The sequence below is a fragment of the Panthera uncia genome (assembly GCF_023721935.1).
Source record: "Panthera uncia isolate 11264 chromosome E2 unlocalized genomic scaffold, Puncia_PCG_1.0 HiC_scaffold_19, whole genome shotgun sequence".
Taxonomy (NCBI): domain Eukaryota; kingdom Metazoa; phylum Chordata; class Mammalia; order Carnivora; family Felidae; genus Panthera; species Panthera uncia.
Window position 1 is genome coordinate 24,533,600 of NW_026057588.1, and position 20,454 is coordinate 24,554,053.

The 20,454-nt window shown below is 46.7% G+C and overlaps 1 protein-coding gene and 1 long non-coding RNA gene across 2 annotated transcripts in view; one reads left to right on the forward strand and one right to left on the reverse strand.

Moving 5' to 3' along the window:
- The window catches only part of N4BP1 (NEDD4 binding protein 1), a 49,591-nt gene extending 46,946 nt beyond the window's left edge, over positions 1–2,645 (reverse strand). Inside the window, exon 1 of the mRNA XM_049622358.1 lies at positions 2,299–2,645. Coding sequence (XP_049478315.1) covers positions 2,299–2,496 — 198 coding nt within the window. The 5' untranslated portion in view covers positions 2,497–2,645. The remainder of the gene's footprint in view (positions 1–2,298) is intronic.
- A 91-nt stretch (positions 2,646–2,736) lies between these two features.
- Positions 2,737–5,202, forward strand: LOC125916187 (uncharacterized). Its single transcript, XR_007455824.1, has 3 exons — positions 2,737–2,898; positions 3,703–3,739; positions 5,025–5,202. It is a non-coding gene; the product is annotated as an uncharacterized LOC125916187 (long non-coding RNA).
- Positions 5,203–20,454: the final 15,252 nt, after the last annotated feature.

Sequence of the window (20,454 nt, forward strand, 5' to 3'; positions counted from 1 at the left end):
AATCTTCCTGGGGCGCCTGGCTAGTCAGCCAGTAGAGCCTCCTAGACTTTCGATTTCTGCTCAGGTCATGATCTCAGAGTAGTGGGATAAAGTCCCTTGTCAGGCTCTGTGCTTAGTGTGGAGCCTGCTTAAGATTCTTTCTCCCTCTGCCCCTCTCCCCTGCTTGCACTCTCTCTTTAAAAAAAAAAAAAAAAAAAAAAAAATCTTCCTTCCCCCAAACCTTCTCCTCCACAACTTAAAATATTGATGTTGAAGTCTGCTTTCCTATTCTTAAGTTAATGGTTTCCTCTTACTCAAAAGAATGTAACTGTGGCATTCATCTCTTACCCATGAGTCTCAAGGGAAAAGAAAAAGATTTCTTACAAGTGGGAGGATTGGATTATGAGTAACACACCTAGCAAACATAAAATGGGTGGGTGACACCTACTACCGAGATACTGTAAGACACACCTTTTCCAAATAGCTTATCCTAAACTGTGTCGCAGGACAGGCAACAGAACTGGAGTTGGGAGGGTCTAGCATAACATGCCAGGTTTTTCTGTACAGCAAAATAAGTACTTTCTACACTTGGGGTGAGTCTTGAGTAAAGCTGAACTGGGAACAGGTGAAGCACACAGTAAAAGCAGTGAGACTAGTCAGACAACAGTAGTGGTTTAAGCTTGAGGGTTGCTATGGCAGAGAATTGGGAAAATAAGGTGGGACTGGATTAGTAAATGTTTTGTAAATCTCCAGGAGTTTGGAGTGAATGAGATAGGCAACAGGAGGCCCTAGCAGGTCCCAGGGCAAGAAAAGGATTTTCCCTGGACAGTTCAGTCTAATGCAAGGAGGGAGGGGGGAGGAGGGACTGGAGTGAGGGCAATGAAGTAAGGGAGGAGCACATACCTAGAATGAAGGTCTTAATAGCAGCAAAGGCAATGAAGAGGAATGAGTGCATGTAAGAGATTTCACAGAAGCATTAATAAGACTTAGTTATGTCACACCTTTTAGCCCTGGGGAGTGTGAAGAAATTTGGCAGCTGGGAGAAAAACAAGAGGGGACTCAGAAGTTAAAAATTACAAGTTAGGAAAAAAATTAAGCACAGGAAAGCAAACTTGATTCAACATCTAGAATGTAGTAAGTTATGCTATGGAGAAAGATCACACAGTTAAGTGTCCCCTCTCCTCCAAAGATATTAAAACAAAAAGCATTTAGGCGCTTTTTTTTTTTTTTTTTTTTTTTTTTTACATCTAAGAGGGAGTCAGGAGTCACAGCAGATCCAATTCTGAGAGCACTGTGAAATTCCTGAAGTAGGATGCCAGAAAAAGGATCATTTTGTTCCCAGCCAGAGGGCTCATCATTTGGGAGACAGGTAGCAAGAACAAGGGCCCTAAGTCTGAATCCTGGCTCCCGCACCTACTGGACAGAAAGACCTGGAGAAACTTGGATACGTGAGAAGGGGGATTGCGCTTTGCTAGTTTCCTGGCTCGGGGAGGAAGGGGAGTAGTTGAAGGTGTTGCGTAGGTATAAGTCTGAAGTGCTGATTTTGAGAGAAGGTGAGTCACCACTTGCAGAGTTTCAGTTTCTCCAGCTGTTAATTTAGAGAGAGGAAGATAATAAAATCGACCTCACTGGATTTTTTAAGGGCTGCATTAGGTAATCCTTATGAAGTGTTCAGCTTATGCTCGTCCTACGACCTATAACCATTAAATGTGTTCCTCAATACAAGAAACAATACTTTTTAACACTATTATTAAATATCCCTATCTCTTCTTGATCTTCTGCGTATTTTACTACTATTATAGTTTTGTCAGATTCTCAAAAGGGGCTGAAATCCCAAAAAGTTCAGAACCCCTGTACTGGAGGCCTGGGAAGACAGAGGTGGCTGAAGTGGTGGACAAGGAGGCTGCGGGCCTAGCTACCAGGCCCTGCGCGCACCATCCCGAGGGCCGGGGGGCGGATAACAACAGGCAACATTCGCAGCGCGCTCACTCCGGGCCAGCCACTGCGCTCTGCGCTTTGCAATAACACCTACTCCAAACCTCGCGACAGCCCTCCGAGAGAGGTACTTTCGCCCTCGCCACTTTACAAATGGGGAAACTGAGGCGCTCCGGGATTGAACCGCTAGCCCAAGGTCACATGGATCGAGAGCTGAGAACACGGGTCCATGGACTCTGGAGACTGCGCTCTTAACCACGGCGCTTCGCTGCGTACCCACACGGAGCAGGGAGAAAAGGGGTGGGGGCGCCCAGGGAGCCCGGCCGAGACGAGGCCCCAGGGGCTGGGCCGCGGAAGGAGGGCGGGGGCGGCAGCGGGACTCACCTTGGCGCTGTGCACCGCCTCCTGCGCCCCGCGGAGCTGCAGCCAGATGCGCGCGGGCAGCGGTTCCTCGGCCCCGAGCGCGCCGAGCACCGCCAGGCTCACGCCGAACAGGCCCTCGATGCGGCCGCGGCTCCGCTCCAGCAGCGCCGCCTTCTCCGCGGGCGCCGTGAATTCGTCCAGCACCGCCCGGGCCGCCATGGCGGGCGCGGCCTCCCGCGGCGGCGCCGGGGGCCGGCGGCGGCGACGCCCCCTCAGCGTGCTGCCGCTACACCCGAGCCAGTCAGGCGGCGTCGGCCCTTGCGGCCGCCTCGCCCCCGCCCGCGGCCCGCCGCCTGCCCGCGGGCCAAGCTACACCATACCGACACAGCCGCCGCAGCTTGGCTACTGCGGGTAGTGAACCCCTCCGCCCCTTCGCCACCGCCGCCGCGGGCCGGGCCCCGCTGCCGCGCATGCGCCCTGCCCACCTCCGTCATTGATGGTCGCCGCCCCCCAGTAGAGGGAGGGAAGGCGGAGGCGACGGAACTCTACGTCACGCAGGGTCGCCATGATTATTGAGGGCAGAGCGACGGCTGCGGAGAAGGGCATGGGCGGCCTTCTTTGGTGAGGCCCAACGCTTTCGGGGACTAGGCAGATAGTGAATCTTTGGTTTTATAGATGGGGAAATTGAGGCTCTGAACTAGTTGTTGGTATTGAATCAGTGTCACAAGGGATTTGGTTTGTCTTTAGACATCTTGAACCCCAAACTAAGGCTCTAGCAATTGAGTTTTCAAGCTTCTCAGTAATTAATAGGCAGATGGTTTTCCTTCTTTAGCTTCCTTCCTCCCTCCCTCCCTTCCTTCCTTTTTTCTTTTCTTCCTTCCTTCCATCCTTCATTCCTTCCTTTCTTCCTTCATCCTTCTCCCCATTTGTCCCACCCGCCCTTCTTTCTATCTTAATCTTCCTACCCATCTTCTCTCTTCCTTTACATTGCCTTCCATCTTTTCTTTCCTATTTATTGTTCTTTCAGTAAAAATGGTAACAATAAAAAGTATGGAGAATTGAAGAACAAAGAAATGATTTTAGAATTTCAGGAGAGTGATTTCTTCTGGGAGTGAAGGAGGAGAGTGTGTTATAGTAGAGGGGATTAGGGGTTCATCCATTTTACTGTGGGACTTGAACAAACACCCCTAACCCCTCTCCAGCTCTGTTTTCTCATATCATCAGGGGTTGCGCTCAGTTATCTTCAAAGGCTTTTCCAGATCTTACATTCTCTGAGTCCATAAAAACAGATTGTGTAAGATAAAACTTTGGTTTCCTTGCTCTGGGCTAGATGTCCTGAATATAGTAGATAGATAAGGGTCATGGGAATATTACTTAACTTCTCTGTGTCTTAATTCCTTATCTGTGAAATGTGGACAACAATAGTATCTCGTTGTGAAAATTACTACAGTACATGGACATGGTAAGTGATCACTGAGTATTAGCTATTACTATTGATAAATTAGCAACACATTTAAGGTTCCATTTTCATGGAAAAGCTTTGTATGGATTATACAGCCATGTTGAACCTGTGGGCCTGGGAGCCCCCTCCATCTTTGTAGATTTCCCCTTGAGAAAGAAGGGGATCTAAAGATGTTACTGTTGGAAATGCCAAAGGTGAACGGCCTTGGTAAGAGGGATTACCCAAGGTAAAACCTCTTAGGGATCCAGGCTGCTGGGGTTTTCCATCTGTCTCAGAAATTTAGGCAGGTGTGGTTCCCTGGTGCCCTGATAAGAGATGACTCAGCACAGGGAAGAGAACCACTAGGCTCACAGACCAACAACTTCCTTCTTTCCTGGGCTTTTCCCTTGGTGTCTACACAACCTGCAGCCTTCCTGCATCAGGTAGGTGACCTGAGATTGGCTGAGGCAGATCAGGTGGTGAGGATGGCCTTGCTGATGGACTGCACCCAGAGCTAGAGTCAACATGTGTTATTTCCTGTCTTTTTGTTGCACTCACCTTAAATGGAATTGCTATTGTTCATTGATTGGACAAGGCTTTCCCCAGGGTTGTTCCTGTTTGCTCCCAGTGACTTCCTGGCCAGTGATTCTTAATTGCTTAATTATAAGTGGTGAGGAGAGGCTGCCTGGAGAAGCACACAAAGCTCCTTTTCCTCCCCCAACAAAAACTCGTCCTACACTAGCAAAAGTAGTGCACACGCACACAACCATAAAAGAAAGCTAGGCCATTATACTGTGTTCATAAGTCACTGGATTGGTGTATTACCAGAGATACAGCTGTTGGGTTTTTCCCCCTGTTTAAAAGACTTGCCAGTTCATATCTGGTCAGCATTTCCCTTTAGGGAACTCTCAAGGTTTCCTGAGTGTAGGGAACTAGGAGAGAGGGAGAGAGAGAAATCCCCTTTTTAAGAAACTCCCTTGCTTCCTGCAATTTCTGAACCACAACTTTCCTCAGTTGATCAGCCTTGCCTATCTTGGCTAGTCTGACCAGCTCAGGACAATTGATGCCAAGGATGAGACCTTTATGGAGTCTATATTCTGAACACTTTACCTATTGTTTTTCTTTAATATCCATAACAATCCCATGAATCCCTCAATAAGTGATTGAGGGAATCACTTATTTCCCCTTCACCTATTTTCTTGGAGGTGGGGGGGGTGGTGAATTCCTACTCTATTCCCTCCCCAGCAGGGCCAAGCATGTAGGAACACATCCAGCTTCCATCTAATTCTCCCTTACTCTTCCCCAGGGCAGGAGAAGGACTTATCTGATGCCACAGACCAGTGGCTTTCAGAGAGGGTACACGTAATTGTCTGCTGTCTGCCGTCTGCGGTTGCTCACTGTGTCAGTGACTGGGTAAAGTGTTTCCACTTCAGCCACATCCTCCAGTCCAGCTTTGTCAGTAATAAAGATGACATTTTGATCTCTACCTGTCTGTCGCCTGCTTTTATTTCTCAGTTCTGAATGCAGGAGGGGCAGAAAGTAATTATTGACCTTCTAAAATGCCACCGGTGGTTACTATTATTATCACTCCTATTTTAAATTTTTGTTTAAAGTTTATTTATTTTTGAGACAGAGAGAGACAGAGCATGAACGGGGGAGGGCCAGAGAGAGAGGGAGACACAGAATCTGAAGCAGGCTCCAGGCTCTGAGCTGCCAGCACAGAGCCCGACGCGGGGCTCGAACTCACGGACCGTGAGATCATGACCTGAGCCGAAGTCGGACGCTTAACCGACTGAGCCATCCAGGCGCCCCTATCACTCCTTTTTTAAAAGTGAGGACATAGAAGCAAGGTAGAAATCTCAAAATGTTTCACAGAGCTGGTAAGTGAGGTGGTGGGAATAGGAATTTGAATCCAGGCAGTCTGACTCTGTGCTGGGGTGCTCATACGTGCTATGCCATAATGACAACAAGCCTTTATCTGCAACCAACACCTGTTTCTGCCCTCCTGCAAAAGTAAGCAAGGGGAGATGATATGTTCTCATGACCAACCTCCTAATGCTTAGGTCCTACTTGCCTTGGGATGCTTTCAAAAACAGACTTGCATATGTAATGTTGCTTAGCATAGCCAACCAGCCAACTAGTCAACCAAGCTGATGCTCAAAATGCCCTCCAACTGGAGGTCTCTGGGTGGTGAGTCTTCCTGGGTTGGTTGGTTGGTTGGTTGGTTGGTTGGTTATTTATTTATTTATTTATGGTATAATGACATCTAGGGCTACAGAGTAAGAAACAGGAATACAATTGTGTTTCAGACACACGCATTTTAATATATTTTCAAACTGAACAGTTTTTCCTCTCCCTCATCAATAGTCCAAACTACCATCATCTCTGCCTTTGACAGCTGTTGGGGTGTCCCCCACATTCTTCCTGACCTCTCTTCAAATTTCAGGAGCTACAACTGCTATAAGGTTGGGAGAAATTATTTACAAATATCGATGCTGCAGCCAGAGTAATATTCTCAAATTGCAGATTTCATCAGTCAGTCTCTTAAGATCCCTCAAGAGCTTCCCCTTAGGCTCAGAATAAAATTCAAACTCCATATTATAGGTTTCAGGCTTTGTAAGATCTGTCTCCTGCTTATTCCACCTCTACTCCACTCTCCACTTAGCCTAACAGACACTGCCTCAGGGCATTTGCACAAGGATGTTTTCCCCTCCAGCTTTCTTTTCAGTTAGTTAACTCCTGCTCTTCCATCAGATCTCAGCTCAAGATCCACTTGTTCAAGAATTCATTCACTAGCTTTTCTGGTGGGTCAAATCCTCTTGTCACAAGCTCTTGAGGGCACTGTGGCTCTTTTGCTCATAACACTGGGATCAGTTTTACATGTGCTTGTGTGATTTTTTTTTTTTTTTTGAGAGAGGGCACAAATGAGCGAGGGGGAGAGAAAGAGAGAGAGGGAGAGAATCCCACAAGAGGCAGAGAGAGAGAGAGAGAAGCGGGGCCCACCCAGGGCTCATGTTTTACCAAAGTGAGGCTTGAGTTCATCCGATGTGAGACTCGAACTCAGGAACTGTCAGATGCTTAATGACTGAGCCACCAAGGTGCCCGTGATATGAATGATTCATGTCTATCTTCAGATGTCATCAGACTGTCAGCTCCATGGGGGCTGTCACCTGAGGCTGGAATGAGCTCAAAGTATTTCTGAAATGGAAAACAGGCCAGCACATGGCCCTTTATGGCTGCAGAATGCTGAGGCAGGTGGGAGGGGAGGGCACCCACAAGTAGAATAAGGCTTTATCCTCCAGAACATGGTGGACCAGTTAGATTTTGTGTTTTAAGTATACTGGGAAGCTTTCCTAGGTTTTTAAGCAGCAAATGCACCATTTAACGTGTGCTCTGAGATCTCCCTCTGTCCCTTGGTGGAGAAAGCCTGGAGGCCTAGAGTGGACCTGGAAAGAGCGCTTAAGAGAGAGAGTGGTGGATTGGACCAGGGAGGTTGGAGTGGACACAGAGAGGAGGAATCTGAGAGGTATTTTGGTGGTAAATCCTCAACATTAAAGTGCAGGGGGCTTGTTCTCCTTAGCTGTGGAAAAGCCCTGGTGCTTCTGCTGCTTCCAGTCTTGTGTTTCTTTCCCTTTATAATCCTTCTGTGTCATTATTACTCACGTTACTGGAACTCCTCTGACATTAATTCACACTGCTAAGCTGCTACAGCATTGAGAGTCGTTTATAAAACTCAGTCGTCTCAGGTGGGAACACAGTTTCTGGGCCAAGTGTTACTACATGACTGCGTGCAATCTACCAGCTCCCAGATGCCCTGAATCCACAGTATTTTCCCATCACCCTTTATAGCAGGGTTTCTCAATAATAACACAATTGACATTTGGGGCCAGATAATTCTTTGTTGTGGTGGCCTACCCTATGAATTATAGGATGTTGGACAGCATTCCTGGCCTCCCTCTCTAGATGCCAGTAGCACCCTCCTACCCCAGGTGTGACAACACCCAAAATTCCCCAGAGAGTGTGTAATGTCTGGTGGGGGGAGGGAGGTGTAAATTACCCACCCGTATTTAGAACCACTGATCTACACAGCAGTTCGGGGAAAGCCCTATCTCTGGGGCTGAGCTTGTGGGAATTCTGTCTCCTCCTCTCTTCTGCATGAAACACACACACACACACACACACACACACACACACTCAGAACAAATCTAATGAGAGTTCTCTAGGTTCCCTCTGATATGCTGTCCTGTCTAAATTGAGAATGTAACAACATGGATTAACAGGGTCCTGGTCAGAGTCAGATGTGTGTCCACCAAGCAAGTGACTGGGTAACTGACCACCCATTACCCATTGCTGCTTCTCATCAGCTTATCTATAGAATATGTTCTTGCCAGGCTGCCTACCTGTATTTAAAGCCTAGCTTAAGTCTCACTTTTTCCAAGAAAATGTACTGGCCTGTTCAACTTCCTGTGACTGGTTAGGGCAATTGAATGACTGGTTGTTTAATTCATTCATTCATTCAACAAATATTTACAGAATACTTACTATGTGCCAAGCAGTGTGAGTAAGTCCTGAAAACGTATCAATGAACAAAGCAAAGTGTCTGCTTTCACGATCTTACTAGAAGGGAAGACACAATGAATGAGTGAATGATATAGGCCAGGGAATGGTGGTGGAAATTTAGAGGCCTCAATATTCTACTCCCACCTGTGGTAGGTAGTCTCCAAAAATGGCCCTCAATAATGCTTTTCCTCCTTGTGTGGACATACTGCTCTTTGCATCAGGAATCTGGGCTGCTCTGTGACTGTACACTGATAGCATCTGTAGAAATGATATTCCAGGATTTCCAAGATCAATTCTTAAGAAGACTGTTAGCTTCTACTTCCTTCCTCTTGGAATACTTGCTTGTGCAACAGTCCTACTTGGAACCTAATTCCCGTGCCAAGAGGAAGCCCAAACAACTATGTGGAGGCGGGCCAAGGTCCCCATGTTCCCAGCTGACAGCCCCAGATGAGCTCCCAGCAAGAATACCAAATACCAGTCACGTGAGTGAGGCCATTTGGACTTCCAGCTGGTTCAGCATTCCAGACAACAGACAACCTGTGAAACAAAAGTACCATCTAGTCAACCCACAAATGTATGTGAAATAATAAATTGTTAATTCAACAACTGAGTTTTGGGTGATTTGTGATGCAATACTACATAAAAGAAACACATCTAAATTCATAACTGACAGACCAACATAAGAGCTAGACAGATATGCAAACTTATAACTGATAATGTTGAATGGAGGATATGGCTGGTTATTGCCCTACTCATGAACTGGACAGAGTCCAGTGACTGGCACAGCTGGACACTCTCTGGGCTTCTCTTGTTCCCGTACCTGCTGGGCTGGTGGGGAGGCCCGTTTCTGTGAGACAGAGAGCAGACACAAACGTGCTGTCTCTGCAGATAGGCTGGCTCTCCAAGAGAAGAGAGCTGGGATGCACATGCTCAGTATATTCTCCAAAACTCATCAATCAGACAACTCAATCCTCCCATAGAGAGGAGGAGTGATAGGTAGGGACATAGGCCAAGAAACGTGGTCTGCCTTGTTTCCTTCACATGGAAATATGAAGAATAGAGAAAAAGGGTACGCCAACAGTGATGAGGATTCTGAAATGGAGAAGATGCATTTGTAATCTTTTAGGTGGGCTGGACAAGGAAAGCCTCTCTGAGGAACTGACATTTGAATGGAGTCGAGGAGCCATGGGGATATGTGGAGAAGAGCTTCTAGGCAGACGGTGGTTAGTGTGTTTGCAGAGCAGCAGGGGGACTGTGTGCCTGGAGCATGGAGAGGAGGAGAAGGGGTTGAGGTTGAGACTTGGCCAGAGCATGGAGCCTTATGGTCCTGGGAAAATGTTAGAACTTATTTTACATGTGATGGGAAGTCATTAGAAGGTGATTAATGCTCCTTGATCAATAGATTCTCCAACTCAGGGCTGCAAGGGCTTCAGCACTCTTGCCATCAAGTTTCTTGTTGGTGAAACCATGTTGGACTCAGTGTGGAAGGGCTGTAGGGTTCCCATACTTGGATGAGGTCACCACCCTGGGCATGAGACTCCAGGTGCTCAGCTGCATGTACTGCAATCAGGTCTAAGACCCGGCTGCTTACCGATGCTTCTCAGGCTATCTGGGCAGTAGAACTTCAGACAAACTTGATATGAGTGCCATAATGTATGGGACATTCTTATTAATTTATTAATTAATTTATTTTTAAATGTTCGTTTTTGAGAGAGAGAGATAGAGCACATAAGAGTTGGGGGGGGGGGCGGGCAGAGAGAGAGGAAGACATAGGATCTGAAGCAGGCTCCAGGCTCTGCACTGACAGCAGCAAGCCTGACGTGGGGCTCAAACTCACGAGCCATGAGATCATGACCTGAGCCTAAGTCAGACGCTCAACCAACTGAGCCACCCAGGTGCCCCTGTGTGGGGCATTCTAAAGTCACTGGTGGTGGTGGGAGGTAGGGGTAACAGTGACTAAGGTAGTATGCTTATTTTCCTGGAAGAGCAGGAGAAGGAAAGTAATGGCTACATAATGACAGATAGAATGCTGTCACCACCACATGGGACAGAAATCAAGTGGTGAGGGGCAGTCAGAAGATGCAGAGACCACAAATGAGGAAGGAATTGGATGGCATGGCATGGAACACATGCTATCTAAACATATGTATGTGTGAGTGTGTGTGTCTGTGTGTGTGTGTATTGCTTTTCCGGATGCCCCTTACATGCTTGACCCAATACAAGGAACTGGGCTATGTACCCAGCATTTAGAACAGTATGTGTTCCTCAAATTATTGATTGGCTGATTCTACACAAATGACCTCATTTGTCCACCCCCACAGACAGCTCCGTGAAGTAGGTATTATGCCCATCTTATTTTTTTATTTTTTTTAAGTTTATTTGTTTTGAGAGAGAGAGAGAAGGGAAGGGGCAGAGAGAGAGGGAGACAGAATGTCCTAAGCAGGCTCTGCACTGTCAGTGCAGAGCTCGACATGGGGTTTGATCTCACAAACCGTGAGATCATGACCTGAGCCCAAATCAAGAGTCAGATGCTTAACCGACTGGGCTACCCAGGCACCCCTATTATGCTCATTTTAAAGATGAGGAAAATGAGACTTAGGAAGGTCAAGTAACTTTTCTGAAGTCTCTACCACTAGGAAGGGGTAGAGACAGAACTGGCATGACAGATCTGTAGTATTGAAGACTTCTCCAGAAGGGTGGAGACGTGCCCTGGTTCCCGTTGAACTCTCCCACACCCAAACAAGTACCAGGCTAGTTCAGTGACTGCCCAGGACCGGTAATTGAGTTTTATTGACCTAAAGATCTCCAGGACAAGAGGGTACAAATGACTTTTGCACATTCCAGGACTGCAGGACACAGACAGCAGGAAGATCTTTCTCTTAACTTGACCAGTCTCTCGCAGACATGGAAGACACTTCTGGATGTCCTGTTATAAAACTTCTGCATGCTCTGGGAGTCAGATTTGGCCAGGAGGCATCTCCTCCTCCCAACAGTCCCAAACTGCAGCCTGGAGTGGCGCTTTGAGCTGGCCCTCACTTAAGGCCCCATCTAATCCACCCTCTTTATTGTACAGATGAGGAAACCAAGATTCAGAGAGGGGAAGTGAATTATCCATACCAATGACTGTCTTTCCCCACAACTCAATCCAGAGTGGACAAACCTCTTCAACAACAAGGCTCACCCTTGTCTATAGGATGGTCTCCTCTTCCTCCAACCCCATCTGCAGATCACAGTCATCTTTCCAGTGGTCCTTGCCCTTGCCCCACCCATAGGCTGCCTCCACAGCAGGCAATATGCTGGGGCAGAGGCCAGAGGACCCCTGCCCCCTAGGGTGAGGGAGAGGAGATCAGTCCAGCTACAGGGGGCTGGCTGGAAGACCTCTAAGGACCTCCTCACCCTGAGATGCTATTTTATGCATTCTGTAAGAGGTCCAAGGTGGGACAGGCTCACAGGAAGCCAGGTCTCCACCCTTCCCCTCCAGCTTTCCAGTGTAAAAAGAACGTACAGTTTCCGGAAGTTTGTATGTACTGCAGGAAGGTCATGGAGTATGTCAGGGTTCCCTTTGTTCTGCAACGGAGTCAGCAGTGTGGCTGCCTCTCTCACTGGCTCTCCATCACCACCTCTTGCTACACCTCATTCCGCATTCCCGCCAGAGGTGGTACTGGAATCCCAGTTTTTCCTAAAGTGTGGAAAACACACCACTGACGGAATGGCACATGAGTTTCATTGGTAAACAGCCAGACTTCTAAGAAACTGTAATTGTTACATATTTATTTTTACAGTCCTGTTTTTGGCAAGAAATACTGGACTTGCAGCTGTAGCAATGAAACATTTCTCTTTTAATTATATTTAACTTTAGAAGGTGAGTTGATTTCAAAAAATGTATTAACCAGATTTTTAACTGTGGTGGTGTGTAGAAATGGTCAGAATCACGAAAGGGGATGTAAGGGACCCACGTGTGGGAAATACTCATGGGAGTTGGTGCTTTAGGACCGTGTATTCTGTCTCTTTATGCAGGGACATGTGCTAAGAGTGGCAACCCTTTCGGAAGACCCATGTCTGAGGGTGTAAGAGCTGGCACTAGGCCGACCAAAGAACCGTCAGGGCAGGAGTTTTGACTCTGCCCTTTTCCGTGGTGCCTGGGCAAGCCTCTCTGCTCTGGGCCATTTCCCATTTCTGCAATGAGAAGGTTGCAGCCCCGCCAGCTACATATTCTCATTCCTTCCCCCTCCTACCAGCGTTGGAGCTTAGACCAGCGGACACCGTCAGGGGAAACGATTTCACGTTTTAGGCTCTCACTCGCTCGCTTATTACATATTTACTGCACCCCTCCGCGCAAGGGACATCTAACTCCCAGAAAGCCTGTTTGCCACAGGCTCCCGGCCTCGACCACCGAAGCCCGGAGCGCCACCTGCTGTCCTGAGTGCAGCTTCCGAGAATGAAGGAGAAGGCTTGAATTGAAGTCTCCCTCACCGCGAAGCAATCCCCTGAAGAAATCGGGGAGGCAGCTCTTTTGGGAACAGGTGGCAAGGCCAAATGGGGATGCAAGGTGAATGGATCTGTGTGATTGGCAGAAATGCCTCCCACAGATGGAAAGGCCTCAGGGGGAACCCAAAGAAAGTGGGCAAGCAGCAACAACTGCATTTAGCCATGCTTTTCTCGGACATAAAGGCTTACAACCAGCACCTCCAGGCAACCAAAAGGGACTGGGTCTGCTCCCCATTGAGATCCTGGGTGTGGAGAGAGCAGCTGAGGAGCTGCATCAGAGGCGCAATAAAATGGATTGATAAATTAATTTTGGGGGGACTTTTCACTCTGTGTTTGTTTTGAGTGGAGAAGAAGGTGTTGCAAGGTGTCTGTGTGCAGAGGGCAACATCCTCCATCCAGTCCCACATGTGGGGAAATTGCTCCGCAAAGCTCTCTTTCTCAGCAGTGTCAGTGATGGGGCTGGAACTCCTCTGTGTCCAGAATGCAACTCTGCATGCGGGTCTGCCTGGGATGCTGCCTCTCCAGCGCCCAGCTCTTCCACAAAGTCTATTTAGGTTTTCAGTTGGAGGCCAGGAGGTGTGGTCCAGGAGCATGGAAGCTTTCCACCTCAGTTGTTCCCTAGCTTTGGTCTATCTGTGGAGGGGTGTTTTAGAATAGGAGTGCTCAGGCCCCACTCTAGCAGACTGTGGTGGGGTGGGTTTGATATGTGGGGTGAGATGTGAGATATATATAGATATAGATATAGATATAGATATAGATATAGATATAGATATATAGATATATAGATACACACACACACACACACACACACACACACACACACATATATATCACATTTTCTTTATCCATTCATCCATTGGTGGACACTTAGGTTGTTTCCACATCTCAGCTATTGTAAATAATGCTGCACCTCCTTCCTTTCTTTAACTGCTGTAGCAGCTCATTGCGCAAGACTATAATTGCTTCCACCACTTCCCAGCTGGTGGGTGCTGAGCTTGTTTCCAGTCTCTTGAAGACACGCTGTGAATTCCCACCGAGGAGCCAGCTCACCTTACCCAAAGAGTAAACTGTAACTGCAAAGCAAAATGTGTTATTTAGACTCGTCCCCGAGAATAGACAGGCCCACATTCAAGACTGGCCACCTTCTGTCTGTAAACGCCGTGCTGTTTTTCCTCCAGCATTGGGATGGATCACAGTGCCATATGACGTAGTAGGTGTGCATTTCAGGGCCCTGTGGTACAAATCAAGTGTCTTCACACATTGCAGTCACCCACGTTGTGGTCAGCTCACACTGTGAGAGGCTTTTGGAACAGAGGGCCCAGCAGGTCTACAGTCCCCCATCTCATGCCCTTTTTGGACTTGTTGGGTGGGATGGTGGGTGGCGTCACTCAAGATACTAAGCTTTTTGCTGACAGGGAGGTGCATACAGGTGAATTAATGTGAGTTGCATGTGGAGGGCTGCCTCTTGCTGTACTACATGGTGATAATTACCCCCCCATGGGTGCTCTGATGGCCTTCCCATTAGCGTTTTCTCTCCCTCTCCCTCATTAAACTGTGAGTTGCTTAAAGCCCAAAGCAGGGACTCATTTGTCCCTGCAGTTCTCACAGCCTTGGAAGTCTGACCTGGGTGCAGGCAATGCCTGAGTATTTACCACCTACCAGGTGCCCGTAGAGTACTATATTCAATTACCTCACTTAATCCTCCTAACAACTCCCAGAATGAGGTGCTATCGTTATTCCCAGTTTTGAGATGAAGAAAAGGAGGCACAGAGAGGTCGAACCACCCATCAAAGTCACACAGCTCCTAATTGGCAACGCTGAGATTGTGAATCTGGGCAGTTTGGCTCCAGAATCTGCCTTCTTCACTGCTCTGCTATGCTGCTTCAGTGATCTTTTCTCTCTGTCTTGGAAAGTTTGGGAGGAAAGGGGATGGTGTTTACTTTAATTCAACCTAAAACAGTAACATTCGGTTTAGCAAAAGTGTATTGTGAGTCCTGGTTCTGTTACTAATTAGCTGTTACAATTTTGGAACAGTTAATGTTTTTGTTTCTCACCCATAACACAGGGACAATAGTACTGATTGCAAGAGGCTATTGTGAGGCTGAGATGAATAAGTCTACAGAGGGGGCTTATGCTAGTCGGTAGTCAGCATGCAGCATGCTGCTTCCATGTACCAGGCCACGGGCCAGATCCTCCATGTTCATGGTGCGTGGATCAGCAGCGTGGGCATCATCTGAACACTTGTGAGAAAAGCAGAATCTCAGGCCTCACCGCAGACCAGCTGAATCAGAATCTGCATTTTAGCGAGGTGCCCAGGTGGTTTATGTATGCTGTAAAGTCCTAGAAAGCCCTGCTCTACAGCAGTGGCTTCCAATCACCTGCTTCCATCAGACTCCCAGGTGCAACTTCTGACCCCGAGGATGGTGTGTGTGTTGGTGGCAGACAACACACTTTTGCTAGCTCATTTAGCCTCTTCTGAAGGTTGGCGATAAGCCAGGCTTGGAGACCCAGCTGTGAGAGGCAGTAGAGATGCCTCTCTGAATGAAGCAGTTTCTGCACTTTTGATGTGACAGAGAGGACATCTTTTTGGTTGGAGTGCCCAACGTTTGGCATCTTTTTCTGGGTCCTCCTTCCATCCTTGCCCAACTTAACATTTTGAGAAACAGAGCTTTAGTGACTCAGGAAGGGTGGTCAGAGACAAGAGTGCCACCCTGTGGCAAGATCCTGGCATTACCACTCAGAATACTGTTGGTAAAGTTAAGGACACAGTGACTTCCATCTGTGATAATAGGGACAGTAATAGCTAAATTGTATTGAGCTTTTGTTATGTGCCAGATACCATGCCTGGATCCCCCCCCCACGGATTCATTTATGTAAAACTCACAATGAGAGAATGAAGTAAGTACGATTTTCTCCATATTGCAGGGCCGGGGGAGCAGAGGTTGGGATAAATGTACCGACTTGCTCAGGGGCTCTGGGTACTCAACACTGGAGCTGGGAGGGTACTCAGGGCAGCCTGGCTCCAGAGCCCACCATTCTACATTAGTTTTGATATATTTCCTCGGTGCCAAGAGCAGGAGCCTTTTCTGGCGTAGACCCTTTGGGTTTAGACTATATTTAAGCGTGTGCTATTTTGTTTCCCGGAGCAGGCAGCGAGTGCTGGGCCAGGTGTCGGAGACCTGGTGCTAGCATGAGCTCCCCTCCCTCCCAAGAAGTCTCAGGCTCATTGGCGTACTTTTTTCTGAGTTTGTAGGAGAGGGGATAATAATATTTGAGCAGTTTACCTTATAGTGTCTTTGCAACAATGCAAGGAAACCCCTGGGAAACAGAAAATTGGACTGAAAATTACATGGCAGTGGGAAAGGCAAGGTGGTGTCTGATATTCTCAGGGAATAAAAAGTTAAAAATGTATGATTTTTCCCCCCAGTACTTCAAACCAGCTGCATTAGTCAGAAAAGACAATTATGCTGGGTTAATAATAAACCCTAACATCTCAGCAGTTGAAAAGAACAGAGTGTCTCTCTCGTCAATGATGTAAGCACACAGGGCTCCACTCCTCTTAGTCCCTCAGGACCCAGGCTGGCAGAGGCTGCATCTCAACAGGCAGCAAAAAGAGCCTGGAGACCACCAACTGCCCCTTCAGATCACATGGCCATGCATGAACTCTAGGGCTCAGAAGACAGGTGAATATTTGTGACCCAGTGATTTCCTTCCTTCCTTCTTTCCTCCTTCCCTTTCTTCCTGCCTTCCCTCCCTTCTTGTTTACTGAGTGCCTGCTACCTGTGGTGTTGTTCTTCACAGGGGGGTTATGGATAAGACAACATTCCAGCTCAAGGCCCACGTGGTCTCATGGTGAAGTCAGAAAGCTGACGGATAATTATGGGGGGATATGTGAGCACAGAGAAGGGGCAGCTCGGTCAGCCTGAGGAGTAGTTAGGGAAGGCTTCCTGGATGAGGCGGTACAAAAGTTCCAAAGGACGAGCCAGAATAAGTCTGGTGAAAGAGGCAGGGAAGAGCATTTTCAACAGAAGATAGGCAGAGGATATTTGGTGCACAGGAGGGCTCTTTGGGCTCAGTGAGGGGTTCTCTAGGTCTGAGGTATGTCGGAGGTGGATGAGTGGATAAGGAGGCATGGTACGAGTTGGGGCCAGATTGTATAGGTCTGTGGACAGTTGCAGAGTTTGCACTTTACGTAAGGCAATGGAGCCATAAAAAGGTTTTAAGCATGGCAGTGATGTGGGAAGTCCTCTTCAGGGTGGGTGGGAGGAGGAAGAGTTGGGAGTAGAAAGATGGTTAGGGTGCTATTGTAATACATAGAAGGAGGTGATGGGGAGTCTGGGCAGAGGGAGGATGGGCACATCTGAGAGGTTATACACAGGTATAGTCTACAGGACTTGGTTTAAACTGAAAGGGGGGTAATGCCAAACCTTTAAAAATGCCTGAGTTTCAAACTGCATGAAATGGATACGATTTATTCATTCAAGATATGTATTAATGTCTGTCACAGGCCTGTTCTAGGTGCTTCAGATACCCCGTGGGGGAAAAAAAATCACAATTTCCTGCCCCTCATGAGGCTTATAGTCTAATGGAAGAGCAGGCAATAAATATGTTTATAAACTAGATAGTATATTAAAAAGTACGTGCCATGTGAGGAAAGGATAGGGAAAGGGTGGTCGGGAGTGTTGTAAGGGAGAGGGCTCAATATTTTAAATAGAATGGTTAGAGAAGTTCTCACTTAGAGGTGGCATTCTCGAAGGGATGTGGAGGTGAGAGAGGACACATTCCATGTTCTACAGGCTGGACCGAGGGAGGAGGAAAGGTTGGCAGTGCACACGTTTCTGGTGGAGACATTTTCCTTTAAACAGCCTTCCTGGAAGCCCACAACATATTTCTACTTTCATCTCATTTTCCAGGACTTGTGTTTCTGGAACACACATTCTCTTTGGACAAGGACCATTTGATCTGTTGTTTATGCCTTCCTCGTTCCAGGCATTGGACTAACTATTGGGTAGTTTTGACTGCATTTGGAATGTTCTAGGAACTCATCGGTCCTTTGGTATATAAACACTTTTTGGGCATGAATAATGTCTTCACATGTTTGGATCTGTTTTTTGTTTTGTTTGTTTTTGTTGTTGTTTGAACCTTTTTTTTATTTGTTGCTGTTTTTTTTTTCTTTCTCATTTCATTTTCAAAGTTTAACTTTCTTTTTGAAATCCCCTGCAGTATGACTCCCCCTGCCATATTCCTCAGATCTAAGTCATGATTCTTACCCATCCTACATAAGCCTTGTTATGGGCTGAATTTTATCCCCCCAAATTCATACATTGAAGCCCTAACTCCCAGTACTTCAAAATGTGACTATATTTGGAAATTGGGCCTTTAAAGAGGTAATAAAAGTTACACCACTTACAATCAGGGACATAAAAATCAAAACCTCATGCCTGTCAGAATGGTTAAAATCAACAACACAAGAGACAACAGGTGTTGGTGAGAATGTGGAGAAAAAGGAACCCTTGTGCCCTATTGGTAGGAATGCAAACTGGTGCAGCCACTCTAGAAAACAGTGTGGCATTTCCTCAAAAAGTTAAAAATAGGACTACCCTATGATCCAGCAATTGAACTACTAGGTATTTACCCAAAGAATACAAAAACACTAATTCAAAGGGATACACACATCCCTATGTTTAGAGCAGCTTTATTTACAATAGCCAAGGGGCACCTGGGTGGCTCAGTCAGTTAAGTGTCTGACTTCAGCTCAGGTCATGATCTCACAGTTTGTGGATTTGGGTCCTGCGTTGGGTTCTATGCTGACAGCTCAGAGACTGGAGCCTGCATCGAATTCTGTGTCTCCCTCTCTCTCTGCCCCTTCCTTGCTTATACTCTTGTCTGTCTCTAAAAAATAAATAAACATTAAAAAATTACAATAGCCAATATATGGTAGCAGTCCAAGTGTCCATCAAGTGATGAATGGATAAAGAAGATGTGGTATATACAATGGAATATTATTTAGCCATAAAAAGAATGAAATCTCACCATTTGCAATGATGTGGATGGAGCTAGACAGTATAATGTTAAGCGAGATAAGTCAGAGAAAAACAAGGACCACATGATTTCACTCATATGTAGAATTTCAGAAACAAAACAAACAAAGGGAAAAAGTAAGAGAGAGAGAGAAACCAAGAAACAGACTCTTATCTATAGAGAACAAACTGATGGTTACAAGAAAGGAGGTGGGTAGGTAATGGGTTCAATTGGTGATGGGGATTAAGTAGTGCACTTGTGATGAACACCAGGTAATGAATGGAAATGTTGAGTCACTGTGAAGGAGTTTACACCTGAAACTAATATTACACTATATGTTACCTAACTGGAATTAAAATAAAAACTTAAAAAACTAATAAAGAGGTAATACAAGTTAATTCAGGTCATATGGGTGGGCCCTAATCCAGTATGACTGGTGTCCTTATAACAAGAGATTAGGACACAGACTTGCACAGAGGAGAAATCTTAGGAGGACACAGTAACAAAGCAGATTTACAAATTAAGGAGATGAGGCCGCAGAAGAAACTAACACTGCTGACACCTTGATCTTGGACTTCCAGCCAACAGAACCATGAAGAAATAAGTTCCTATTCTTTAAGCCAACCAGTCTGTGGTACTTGGTTATGGCAGTCCTAGGAAAGTAAGATAGCCGCCCCCTCAACCCCCTGCAACCTCAATCTAGACTGAACATACACAGCTGAAACTCTATTTTATTTTATTATTTCATTATTTATTTATTTACGCATTTTATTTTTTATTTTAGAGAGGGAGGACAAGAAGGGGAGAGGGGCAGAGGGAGAGAGAGAGAGAGAGAGAGAGAGAGAGAGAGAGAGAATCCCAAGCAAGCGTCACGCTCAGCGTGGACCCTGGGATCCTGACCTGAGTGGAAGTCAGAAACTCAACCAACTGAGCCACTCAGGTGCCCCATGAAGCTTTGCTTTATGTATGTATGTATGTATGTATGTATGTATTTATAAATGTTTGTTTATTTTTGAGACAGAGGGAGACAGAGTGCGAGTGGGGGAGGGACATAGAGAGAGGGAGACACAGAATCTGAAACAGGCTCTGGGCTCTGAGGTGTCAGCACAGAGCCCTATGCAGGGCTCGAACCCGCAAACCGTGAGATCATGACCTGAGCCAAAGTCCGACGCTTAACCGACTGAGACACCCAAGTGTCCCTCCATGAAGCTTTATTTTAAAAATGGGGTCTGGGGGCACCTGGGGGATCAGTTGGTGGAGCATCCCACTCTTGATTTTGGTTCAGGTCACGATACCAGGGTTGTGGGATGGAGCCCTGTGTCAGGCTCTGCACTGAGCATGGAGCCCCGCTTGAGGTTCCCTCTCTCTCTCCTTCTACCTCTCTCCCCTGCTTGTATGTGCTCTCTCTCTCTCTCTCTCTCTCAAAATATACAATAGAAAAGGATAAGATAGGATAGGATAGAATAGAATAGAATAGAATAGAATGGGTCTCGATTGATGAGTGTTATTGCAATGTTGAGGTGTAGACTTGGATTGCAGTGGTGACTTCAGGAGGTGTTACCCAAAGTGATATGTGGAACCCCGGTAGGATGTGAAAGGTTAAGGGATATATGGGTGAACTATACATATGTATATATATATATATATATATATATATATATATATAT